At 34.2% G+C, this 13,830-nt stretch overlaps 1 protein-coding gene across 1 annotated transcript in view; it reads right to left on the bottom strand.

The window, feature by feature from the left end:
• Window positions 1-221: 221 nt before the first annotated feature.
• EPHA3 (EPH receptor A3) overlaps window positions 222-13,830 on the bottom strand; it is a 320,590-nt gene continuing 306,981 nt past the window's right edge. Inside the window, exons 16-17 of the mRNA XM_087818109.1 lie at window positions 6,617-6,772; window positions 222-2,964 (exon numbers count right to left, since the gene is read on the bottom strand). Coding sequence (XP_087674235.1) covers window positions 2,859-2,964; window positions 6,617-6,772 — 262 coding nt within the window. The 3' untranslated portion in view covers window positions 222-2,858. The remainder of the gene's footprint in view (window positions 2,965-6,616; window positions 6,773-13,830) is intronic.

The raw sequence follows: 13,830 nt of genomic DNA, 5'->3' as shown, positions 1-13,830 counted from the left end.
TCTTTTTGACATAACTCACTCCGACACCTCTAATCCCTTTAGATCAACGATTCCACATAATCACACCCATTATATCCAAGGGCATGACATGAGTCCCTCCTCACTAATGGAGAAAAAAGAAACAGAAGCACATTCTTCATGGCTTATATAAATTTCATTATTTTGCTGTTTAAATAAGCACAGATTTTAGTAGGATTTTAAAAAGCTTCAAAGACCACATCTGTATTTCAATCTGTAAAAAATATTTTCATTATGTTTATTATAAAAATATAAATGTTTCCACTACAAATCACTTTACATTAGTAAGAGGCCATCTACATTGTACAACATAAACTAAATGAGTAATGTTTTGAAAATACAAGTTTAAAGTAAATACATATTGCCAATCATCACATTTATACATGGTTTTAATTGATAGTACAGAATAATCTGGGCAAGGTACCAGAAATAAATAATATATGTAAATCAAATTTACGATATAAAACAGATAATATGGTACATACCATTGTACGGAGATATTGGTTCACGTTTATTGAAACTCAATGCAGTTCCTGTACAAAGAGATGGCCACAAGCATCTAGTACCTCTACTCCACAGTTAAGAATCGTACACTGTTATGTTTACATATATACAGGGTAAGAATTGTGTAAAGTAAATTTATAAGAGGCCAGGTAGAAAAATAGTGAAAAACGAAGAGCAATATGCTGTGTATATAATCTCTACTTTCAAATGAAAACCATAGTCAAAATAATAATTCTCAACTTCTATTAGTTCATGAAATGCACAGATTTTGTTAAGTATGCTCAGAATACAAGATAAATGCTACTCTGGGATAAGACATGGTTGAAGCCAGATTCAGATCTCAGTCTAACATTCCACAACACAAAATTTTGATTAAAAAATGGTTTAGCTGCTTCTAGCAGGCTTAAGTAAAATGTGTAATTTCATAATCACATATATTTTTTAAAAAATGCATGCTATTATATATCCAATATAGAATTCCAGTGGGATGATTGAACTATAAAGCATATTGCCAAATTTAAGAAATAATCTCATATTTGAAAGAACACTGCCTAAGCCTTATTACACTAAATTTACAACAGATTAGCACTTGTGAATTTTGATCTGATTGTAAGTTGTATAACGTTCCATTTTGCATAAAAACCTAAAGGTTGCAGCATTGTTTATCCATTCTCGTCTTATGGCATATGCATTTTTTATTCCCATAAAATGATCATATCAGCATTAGAGAGAATATAGGTAGAGCTAAAATGTTGCTTTTCAACGTATTAGTGGCAAGATTTACTCCAGGTACAGTTTTTCAAATATTACCGAGTATGCTCATATTTGACATTTATGAAATAGCCTATGTTCCCACAATGAGAGTTCTCTCCACTGCCTACAGATTTTGAATCATTTGCTAGATATCCATTTTATTTATTTCAAATATAAAACTATTTTGAAAATTATATGCTCAATAAATGCAAAGTAGTTGATTGCTTCTAATTTGTACACCAGAATTACAACAAGTGCATTTCAGTGGAAGACTCTTTAAGATAATAATACCTGCTATAGATTATTACAGTGTTTAATTAATTTAACTAAACCCCAGTGATTCAGATGAGTAGTTTAGTTATAACCATTCCCTAAAAACAGCTCAGCATTTTAAAGCAAAGATATTGAGTGACATTTTAGAACTTGTAAGAAAGTGATTTTTTTTACTCATGCATTGTCAAATAGGCCGTGTTGCCAATTAATGCAGCAATGGAAATAGGATTCCAATTATTTCCAGTGTAGCTATTCTCTATTTAGGAACTCTCACATAGCTTCTTTACCAATGAATGGAATTAATGGTTTCCGAAACACCAGAGTAGGGCAGGTATGCCATTTAGAATCCATTAGTACTTACAAGCCAGTATATCACACTAAATTAGGAGCATACAGTTTATTCTAAATGGAGAGACAAAAATGTATGAGATAATTCAGTCTGTGAGAGATCTGGTTAGTGAATGAACAGGGAAACAATTTGGTTTCTTCATATATATGTGTGTGTATATATATATATGTTTCAAAAATCTGGAAAGAAACCCATCATTCTCTATGTTTAGTTTACCATGTTTCCTATTGCTGACAATTTGAGGGAGCATTTGGCACATGGCTGTAACAAATCCAAATTAAATCATTGAGGCATAAATAGAAAACAATAAAAAAACAATTAGAAAGAAAATAAATATGTACTTTTCTTCAAAATTAAGACACATTTTTACATGATAATACTTAAGGAAGCTAATAATTAAAAATGTGTGGTACTTAAAACAACTACAAACTTCATTTCTATATGCTTTTAACAGATAAAAGAGAATAATACAATGAAAAGTAGTAAATATGGCCAGATAAGTTGAGGTATAAGTTCCTCTGTTTTGCTTGCTTTTAAAGAAAAAAAATACCTGTTACAGATTTCTTCTGTGTATAAAAATATCACAAGTCTTTTCTTTTGTGGCCGTTATTGAACAGAGCCACTATGTTCATTTTGTTATTTTACTTGTTTTCCTGTTAGAATAGTCTGTATATGATCCATGGCTCTAGGCTAGTTCTTCATCATTTCTTGCTGAAGAATTTTAATTTAATCCATCAACTAATATAAAAAAAATCAATTGCAAAACAAAATACACCCACCCACCAATCCACTGAATGATATGGGAAAATAAAGAGTTTTTCAATTCCATTTTAAGGCATTTGTACTCATATATGAGTGTCTTATTGGGCTTGAAACTTCCACCAGTATCTCCAGCGTTGTCGTCTGTCTGCAGAGTGATGCTACATCTTCCACAGCCACACTTCCTTAGAGAAATAGCCCTTTACACTGGAACTGGACCGTTCTTTGATTGTGTTTCTAGAGCTTTAATGCTACTGATAATCTTCTTCTGTGGCCCAACCACAGTGACACCAACCTTTTTCATGTCACTGTAAAAAAGGGAGAAAATGTTTGGTGAGAATCATGGTTTCCTGGATAGTATGTAAGCCTGAGATTTTCAGTTAGCAAAGCTTGTACAATCATATATCCCAACGTTTTGAACCTAGTATTTTATTTTTTATCTTTGCATCATCCATGCATATTATCCTGGCCATTTCACCTCTATTTTGTGGAAAAATATAAGTGGTATAATGGGTTGAATAGTGCCCCTCAAAATTTCTGTCTACCCAAAACCCCAATAGGGTCTTTGCATATGCAATTAAGTCAAGGGCCAAGATGAGATCATACTGGATTAGGGTGGACTCTAAATCTAATGAAGCTGTTTTTATTAGAGACTGAAAAGGACACACAGTGACACAGAGAAGAGATCTATGTATAGATGGAAGCAGACATTGGAGTAACTTTGCCACAAGCCAAGGAATGCCAGGACTTACCAGGAGCTGGAAGAGGTAAGAAAGGATTCACCCTTAGATACTTGTGGCCCTGCTAACACCTTGATTTCTCACTTCTGGACTCCAGAAATGTGAGGAAACAAATTTTGGTTATTTAAGCCAATCAGTTCGTGGTAATTTGTTATGACAACCCTAGGGAACTAATGCCGATGGCCACACATTCTTTGTGGGGCAGTTCCCTTGAATCTGGGCCATCTCCAGGACTGCATTGATTGACAGAGTATGTTCGCAGTAACACTGTATCAGTTTCTGCACTCAGGTCTTCAGAAACTGCCAGATTCAACTTCTTGTCCCTTGAGACACCCTCTCCGGGCCTCAAACTGTCATATGTGAAGTCTGATTATCCCGAGACATGGGGGAGGCCATGTGTAAGCACTTAGTGTGCAGTTTCAGCTTTGTAGCCGTCTGCACCAGGGAGACAGGAATGAAGCCGTCTCGCCCTCCAGGCCAGACCAGATTCATGGTAGATGAACACTTCCTTCCATCAGCACTAACACTGCAGCAGAAGAATCACCTGCCTATCTGTCCAAATTCATCACCCATGAAATTGCGACACAATACAATTGCTTTAGCCTTTACGTTTTGAAGCAGTTTGTTGTCAGCCATAGATAACTAGAACAATTTCTTTAAATTCAAACAATAAACCTAAGGCTGATAAAAGAAGAATGAAATAGTTAAATATTTTATAGGAGTTGAGGTATAAATGTTGTCCCATTAGAATTCCCCAAATAATTAGTGTGTTAAATGTTTTTTTATAATTCTCATTTTTTGTACTATAAATTAGGGGCACAAGGTGCACCACACATAGGAGATCTAGGAAATAATGCTTTTCCAGAAATTTCAGGTCAATAGATCTTAATTCTATGTTGTCCCTGAATTGAGGAGAAAGGACAGAAGAAAGAACATTGTGGGGTTTGAAACAGAGAGAGATCTGAAACCACCTGGCTCAGTGTGAAGAACAAACCTGTAAGAGCAGAGTCCCTCTGGAGAAGTCAGCTTTCATCCTGAATGTGCATTCACAGATTGTTTAAATAATAATAATAATAATAACAATCAAGTGAAAATATTCTAACCAGCGACAAAGAGCTTACAGCCCAACACTGTATTGTTGAGACAAATATATTTCCCCACTGGGAATGTAACAAGTGCTGCCGCTTCACCTTTTTAAGCAAATAGCTTTGTCAGCATATTCAGAGCTTATAATGTCTGACCGCATGTAAATCGTGAGCTGGCAGTTAATTATATTACCAGTGTTCTGCCTCGTCCACTTCAGTACCGTGCTTCATTATCTAAAAGCTATGAGTGTTGATATTTTATTGAGAATAAACATTTGTATAACTTTGCCTCTGAAAATTTGGCAATAGTGTGGAAACGTTCAACTCTGTTTTTTCTCTCCTGTGTCCCTGTGCTCTGAAGCAGGTGTCTGGTATATCATAACCCCAACTGTTTATATTACTAAAATAAGAATTTATAAAAATATTTAAAGATGCTACTATGTCCTGGGATTTTGTCTGATCAAAATAACTACTATAGAAACTCAAAGCATGTTGTCGATTGGGTCAGAAGTCTATTTAATAAACAGTGTGTTTCCTTTAAACAGGAATGCTAGCACAGGAAATGGACTAGAGTGAGCTTATTGCTTAAGAACAATTTTCCTTTTCAATAGTAATATACCAGGTCCTTTTGTGACCTGTTGTGTTTCTGGTTGGAATATTACACCATGAATGGTAAACTTCTTTACAGATTTACTAGGCACTTATATCTCCATTAATTACTCTGCACATTCCTTTTTGATAGATTACCCACATTCACTTTGTTGAAATGATTGGCAGGATGACAATGAAAGTCTAAATATTCAGCAACATTTAAATATTCAAATATTGGTAGGAGAGGTTAACACTTGAAAGGAATTTGAAGGCAATAAAATCTTTGTTTTAAGAAACAAAGATGAAAGATAGAAGACTCTGAAAATGGACATAGTTTGCAAACAAATTGTACAAACTACAAAACTCTGTACGAGTTTTGGTGTATCTACCCAATACAAAACCTCTTTATTTTGGAACAGTTCTCTATTTTACTCTCAGGAAAGGGCCCCTAGAGTCAAGTTCACGTTATCTTATTTCGCCTCTTTTGAACAAAAATAATTATATAATGGAAAACATATGACTTAGAAGGTGTCATCTATGAGCAGGACTGAGCTTATCAGAATTTTCTCCAGAGGACTTAGAATTCAGAGTTGGGCCCTCATCAGTTGAGTAGCGCACCAAGCTTGTATGACCTAGGGCTGAGAAAGCCATTTTTAGCTACGTTCATGGGAGTGCAGGAAAATTCATTGTGCAGAAAAAGAAAACAATGATGCAGGTTACATTGGGAAGTGAAGTAAATTGGCTCATTCACAGAGAGAGGAAGAATATGGTCCCTGGTTCTTCACTGCCAGTTCCCAATGACCATATCTTGTGAATGAACATGACTGTTATGGGTTAGTCACTGCATTCACTTGACAAACCCCCCTTCCTTAAGCCCATGCGTTTCTCATGTCGAAGGATTCCTATTATCCTAAGATCCTTGTCTAAGAAATACAGGATATTATATTTAATTATTATTGGCTTTTGTTAATTATTAAACCATATTAATAATTCTTATTCTGTCTTTCGAAACTGAATATAAGTCTTTTAAGGAAAACAATAAAGTAATATTTTAAACCTAATTGTAACTTCATTTTCAAGTATGATAACTTCCATAGACTCAATACTAGATAATGTTTATTTAGTAACCGTGAAACTAATGGCATGTTTCCCTCTATACCAGCTTATCCACTTAGTTCTTGATTTTCTTTTTCCATAGGTTTTGTGAAAAGTAACAGAAGATCACAAAGGCAGGCATGTGGGAATCATCACGCTGTATCTGCTTATGTGTTCAGTCAGGGGCTTGGGTCTGTGGAGTTGGGTACAGATATTGTCTGTGGGTCTATCGGAAGGAGGTCATAGTTCAGTGAAGGAAGAAGATGGATCAACACAGATAAATCCAAAATGTGTCATTTACAAAGAGAGACCCAGGATCTAGCTCAGGGGTCACAGGAGACAGTAAGTACCTCAGAGGTTCAGCTAATATTTATAACGCATTAATCCAAAACATGTATGTTCAATAAAAAGTTTAGAATCATTCAGTCTTCTTAAAAACTTGTTCTTACTCTGTGGAAATCTTGGCTATGGTGTCACAGGAACTGTATTCCACGCCTGTGAAGATTTCTTTGCACTGCGCTGTCCGGACACCGTTAAGCCAGTCACCTGCTGTGCGGAAAGTAGTGATGTCGACGTTGCTTTGGTCCAGAAGAAGGTTTGATGGCCTGTGAGAAAAGAAAATCCCGAAGGGAGAGAGATCAGGAGTCAGCACAGTTGCTGGATGTCAAGATTTGACAACTTGTTAAATGACTGAAACTTGGCCAGTGAAATGCATAAATATATCCACATATACTTTCATAATTTAACTGTTTAACCATTAGCAAAGATGGTCTTAATTTAGGATACAATTATTAAAAACATGACACACTGAGTAAGTTACTGTCTACTTTGGTGATGGATTTCATTTCCCATATTAAATCCTGTCCATTGTTCAGGTTACTGTCTAAAAACAGTTTGAACTACCTAAACTATACTTACAGCAGGGCATAAAGTTCAGCACAGATTTAAATAATGTCACTAAAAATAAAAATAACAAAAAGAGTGGAAAAGAAAGTGATGAGTAGCAAGTGAAATCATTGCGTATGTGACAACACCAAAAGGAGTTTATTGTATATATGATATGGTGGTTACCAAAGTGATGGGGTGGTGGTGCAGAAGAGGTAGAACAGGGGAAGGAAGGTCAAATATATGGTGATGGAAGGAGTCTTAACATTAGGTAGTGAACAGGCAATGCAATATACAGATGATGTATTATAGAATTGTACACTTGAAATCTATATAATCTTATTAATCAATGTCACACCAATAAATTAATAAAATTAAGAAGAGAAATTGATTGTTACTGTGATTTATATAGCACAATATAATCAGCATTAAGAAGAACTTTTAGCATTGTTTTATATAATAACAGGCCTAACCAATGATCTATTACCAACTGTAATATGGTGAATCAAAGGAACATAAAAGAAATGGAAGAGATCATGTTTTCATCCCCGAAGAGCCCAAAGGAGCAGCTTGCTGGTGAACTGCCTTTGGGGTATGTTTTTCAGCTCTCAGCAACCTCTGTAATTCTCCTGTAACTCATGAGGCTGGGACTAGTTATCAGGTGGGCAATTGTCCTATTATTTTCTCTTAAAAAAGTCCCTGGGTTCAAATAGTCCATAATGTTTATTTACACTTTTAGTTTACAGGATTAATATGTGAAAATTACTATCATGGTTTTTTGGTCCAATAATTTTGTTGTGGTTGTATTGCCAATTACCTTTCTTACCTCAGTAGCTTAGCTGGTAATGGGTCATAGGGTTAGTTAGGTACATGGGTCAGGGTTTGAATAATGCCAGAGAGCAGGATTTACATTAACTATGTTTATCAAAGAAGTGTCCTTCTTAGAGAAACGCAGAGGACAAGTTGAGTATGGATCTCTTGATTAATATGTCAGCAAGTTTCTAGGATTTAAAAAAAAAAATCTATCTTTATTGATTTCAGAGAGAGGAAAGGAAAGGGAGAGAGATAGAAACATCAACGATGAGAGAGTCATTGATCGGCTGCCACCTGGACTCTCCCGACTGGAGATTGAACCCGCAACCCGGGCCTGTGCCCTGACCGGGAATCGAACCCCGATCACCTGGATCCTAGGTCGACGTTCAACAGCTGAGCCACGCCCGGCCGGGCTCTAGGATCTTTTTGATGGGGACCAAATGTCTCCATGGCCATTTTGGACAGGATCATTGTCTAGCAGCGTGATAACATAATCTGTATCTTATACTTGAGAGGGGACATTTAGGTTTTCGCCTCTTCTGAGTTATCATGCTGAATCTTTTATATTCTGTGATACTGCAGTTGAATTTAATCAGCATTGAGCTCTTGAGACTTATAAAAATTATTATTTTAAGTTACTGAATATTAGGGTTTTTTACAAACTAGAACTTTACATTTTCATACATATTGAAAATTAATAACTGGCTTAAATGAAATGTTCTTAAATTTAACATTTAGAATTAATTTTCAGAAGACACCAAATCAAATGAAAACTATGTGGACATGAATTTATCATTAGTTTAGAAACAAATTCGCTTTTTAAGTTACCAATTTCAATATTTTTAGAAATAGCATGGAATAACATCCAACGACCCTTCCAGACACAATTAAACTGTATACTGTTTTACCCATGAATACCAAACCTTGGTCATCACCTAGGCTATGTGGTGAAAGCTTATGTTCTCCCTAGAAAATCTCTCTGTGAGACAAATCCACATATATGCTAATTCTACCCATATTTAAAAGGAATTTATTATTATTATTATTATTTTATTATTATTATTATTTTATTTTTGTTTAAAATATTACAGATGTCCCTTTTCTCCCCAATGACCCGTTCCACCCAGTTCCTTCCCCCTCCCCAGTCCCTCTCCCCACCATTGTCCATGTCCTTGGGTTGTGCATATACGCATATAAATTCCTTGGTTACTCTCTCCCCCTCCACCCACCTGCCCTCCTCCATCCCTCTGACATTCGTCAGTCTGATCCATGCTTCCATGTCATTGAATCTATTCTGTTCATCAGTTTATTAAGTTCTTTAGATTCCACGTATAAGCGAGATCATGTGATGCTTGTCATAAAAGGAATTTTTAATTGGGCACTTTCTGTTACTATGATGACATTTCTTCAACTCACTCCCTGATATACGAGAGACATGCATAAGTGTAAGGCCAAGATTTTTAAACCTCAGTAATTTTCTATCATACTCTAGACTTAGATTCTGTTGTTGGAGACACATTAGAGGAGTGCAAATTGATTTTGATTTAGTTGGAGATACATAAACCTATTTGATAAATATGGTCAAATTTTAATGAAATTGTAATGCTGAGTTTAAGAAAAAAAAATGCAATGTGACAATTTGGTTCATCCTCTGTGGAAAATACAGATCAATAACTGGTTCCCTCCCTGGCATAATCATTTGTGAAGTGGAGCACAGCTGAAAGTAGAAGACTTCTCAACTTTCTTTTCCTTAGTCGAACCTCAACTACTTCAATCCTCCCTTCCTCAAGCATTTTAATTATACATTAAAATGTAAAATTATGGAGTTTATAGTTTATGGTTATGTGTTATGGTTTAGTTTTAACTAATCCTCATTAATTTTCTTTCCTTTAAGAATTTAAAATCTATAAAATATAACATTTTATAAATTATTCTCTTAAAGAACATATATATATATATAATTTTCTATGATCCTTTAAGTTAAATTGAATAAATTCAATGTAATTAATAAATTAATAAATTAAACCAATAAAGAAAAAAAAACAGTTTATTTTAATAATTGAAAATCTCTTGTTTTTGTTTTTTCTAAAAATTTGAGGAACCCAGGTTCTAAAACTTACATAATATTCTTGGCTTGTTTTAGCAAGGGTGAAACAGTCTTTGTCACTAGCCAGAAGTAGATATAACATTGGATCCATTGGAAAAGTCACTGAATCAGTAAACAAAATTGATAGAAATAATACTAAATCCTATGTGAGAAAATTTTATAAGAAAACTGAAATGAGACTTAGAAAGGAGACAACAATATATTCAAATATCTATAGGCACACACACATACACACACACCCCACAGCTTGGATTTCCACAGTAGCTGCACATAGACTCTAAAATCAACTGTTGTCGATTCTTACTCTCATGAATAGCAATACTTTTTTATTTATGGCTTTGTGGGTATAAAGAATCAAACCCCAGGACATTTATTCAGAATATTTATGAAGCGTGCCTAATAGCAAAATATAAAATTTTTTTCTTCTCAATTCAAAGTGGTTTGTATTTTTAAATTCAACACTAGAGCCAGACTCAACAAGAGTTTAGAGAAAATTAGTATAAACAGATTGAAATAGAACAGGACGTGTGGATTAGGGATTAGAGTGACCCCAACCGAGTTTTTCTGTTTATTACTTGGATCAAAGTACAAGGAACACAAAGAATGACCTAATTTTAATGCCAGTGACCTCAGACTAACCAGCCCTGCAAAGTATCATTTTTCCACTTCCAGGATTTCTCTGGGGAATTCAAATAAAATTGGTTCCTTTCCTCCTCCGAGAGGACATCTGGAGAGTTTATCAATGGATAGGAATTTGTCTCTCACTGTGAAGAGCCTGTGATGTCTCTTCATGCTCACCAAGGGAATGTGGGCTTTTTGAGCAGCTGCAGGCATTGGCGTTTTTTTAGACCCAGCCCCAGACATTGGGTCTGAAGGGGAAATTTATAGGCTGGGTGATGTGCACTGTGAGCTCACACTTTTACTAGACAAATTAGATAGGTTTCAATCCGTGCAGCTGTAAACGATGTCCTGCAGAGTTCCACCTGATCTTTTACAGCTTTTCATAAATCAGTACCTACTGGCTGCAGAACACAGTCATTAAAAAGAAATCATGGAAATTATGTTTGCTCAGGGGAAGCAAAAAAATAACTTTCCTCCCTTTTTCTCTCCCTCCTTGTATTTAACTTTGTGGATTATTCTTTTATGGACATTCGTACTGTTGCATTAAAGAGGTATACCAATATTTTCTTCCCATCAACTTTTATTTTATCTGTATATGCTTTTATATAAATTAGCCGCAGATACGGGGAAACAAATGTCAATAAGCAACTGCCAGTCCCAAGAATTTCTTCTCATCATGAGCTTATTGCATTGCATTAGAATTCTAAACCACTGGGATTGAATGCTCAATTAGCCTTTTGTAACCTAAGAAGACTCCTTTTGGTTTACAAAGGGCTTTATTTTTGATGTATTAAAAATAACTATTAATACACAATTTAAGTTAATAAGTAGATGCCTACTGTGTCTAGAAGTAAATATCAATAATATTGGAGATGTATGCTATACCACTATATTTATTTACATTTTTCTGTTATTGTGAATAATTTCAGAAATATATTAACTTTAAAGAGTAATTTTTTAAGGTAAATATTAATTACTTAAACCTTTATCATTATCAGAAGATAATAATATCATTTTTCAATGTCTTTTATAGTTCAGTGCTATTTTTTATTATTTTAAATGATGACATACTGTATTTCAGGGGGAAATCTTGTATTTGCCAATTTTTTTAAATGTGTGGACTTATGATGACCTTCATCTTTTTATCTTTAACATTAAAATTTCAGATAGAATTAAATGAATTTAATTTGTTATCAGTAACTAAAAATAATTTTGAGTACATATAGCTCCCAACATTGGACTAGTATGTAAATGATACATTAAGGAGAAGTAAAGTCATTGTATTTAATGATCTTTGTGTCTTAAAGACAAAAATCTTAACAGTTACAGCTATGATGCCTGTTTTAATTCCTCCCAGTAGAAAAATTACCTACTTTGATTTTTAAGATCACCTGGGTATTTAGCATGTGTTTGCTTCCCTCCAAAAAGTTCAGTATCATATTTGTTCAGTGAAGAAAGTCACCCTGTCAGCTTCAGAATTGGAGGTCAAAGTCGTTTGGAGAAACAGAAAGCTTTGGGTCATTAGATTTCTCTTAAAGGATATATTTGTCAAACAGCAGTTATTCTCTAAAAGAATTATATTCTGTACTCTTGAGATCAGAAGCATTTTATTAATGATAATTTAATGCCATTAACAAGAAAAAATTGTATTACTTTTTTTTCTATTTATCTTGCTAGTTAATAAAAATAAATTCCTTCAAACTTAGCAAACAATGCAAGAAACAATATATTTAATATCTTCTCAATTAAATTAATTAAATACAGTTGAGTTTTCAGGATCTCATTCTAAATATATTAAATATCTTGCTTAAGTCTTTATTCCATGAATTCAGTTGCTTTCCCTTTTCCATTCTAAATATATTGAATGTATTGTTTAATACTTTATGCCAAGAATTTGGATTCCATAATATTACAATAGTATTGAAGAATCCAATGACCTGAAGTATAAAGATTCTATGGATTTAGAGAACAAGTCATTTATCTATTTCATTTTATGTATAAACATTGAAAACTAGAAAGGGTATCTTACTGCCTGAATAGAACAAAATTCATCTCTCATTTGTTATTAGTCTCTTTTTAATTTTTAAGGTAGCTACATTCATAAAACTAACTGAATCAATTTATTTAAAGCAGGAGCTATATTACAAAACTAACCTTTTAAAATGTAAATTCTGCATATTTCTCTGTTATGTGTAACAAAAGCATCTGTTGTAAGTTAAGAGAAAACTTTTTGGTATAAGGGCATTTTTTACTTATTTACATTGTACCATTGTCTATCAAGAACTTTTTCAAGAAGAATTTCTTCTACTTAAAAACAAATAAGTGAGGGAGCTTTATTTTTGTCTTTTTACACATATGCACTATGATTATATACTTTTTTCTAAATTTCTCAAAAACAATATTTTCACATTGCCCTTTCAATTCATCATCTAATTATAAGTAAACTTCTTAAATTTTGTATCTCACTTATTACTCTAGAAAAATCAAACTAATCCTCTCAAAAGAAGCTGATGTTCTTCTTATTACATCACTGAAAGCTTTTTCCTCAGTTATCTTTCTTCACACCTCACCTTTTTGCAGCTTTTGATAACAGTTCATTCTATCTACTTTTGGAAAATTAATTCCTTGAGCTGTGGTTCACTACAGTGGCTAAGTCTCATTCCTAACTGTTTCTACCTGCCATTTCATTCTTTTGTTCTATAGCTGGTACTGTTCTCCAAAGCTTTAAATAGACACCATCTTCTTTCTCTCTGAGTGGGAGTCTATGCAGTGGGATAATGTTCTGAGATGTCAACTCAGAAAAGCATGTTCCATACTTTTTTCCTTCTAGGATTGCCATCCACTGGCATTGATTGGTTCTACAAGCTCCTTATAAGGAATCTGAAACCTCCACTGGCTACCAGCACATCCTATTGCATACGAGGGAGGCATTTACTTATTTCAATTAGCTTCCTGGCTTTCGTAGACATTTGAGTTAGTGACTTCTGGACTAAAGAGGTGAGGCTGTTGGAGGTTTCAAAAAGATCCCTGGACCCCAAGACAGCACAGAGAAGCTCAAAAGTGCAGTCCGGTGCACTGGGATGAGTGTCAACCTATGTGAACCAAGACCCTCCACTCTTCATAGATTAAAGTTTACTGATGATCCATGGAATATGAAAGATTTAATTAGAAATAAAATAGTTTAAAAAAAATAAAAAGGGATACATTAGTGGTGAAAACCAGCATTACTATGAGATT

Source organism: Miniopterus natalensis, chromosome 6 (genome assembly GCF_054644295.1).
Source record: "Miniopterus natalensis isolate mMinNat1 chromosome 6, mMinNat1.hap1, whole genome shotgun sequence".
NCBI classification, from domain to species: domain Eukaryota; kingdom Metazoa; phylum Chordata; class Mammalia; order Chiroptera; family Miniopteridae; genus Miniopterus; species Miniopterus natalensis.
The sequence above is the reverse complement of the archived record's forward strand: the minus strand, read 5'-3'. Positions and strand labels throughout refer to the sequence as shown.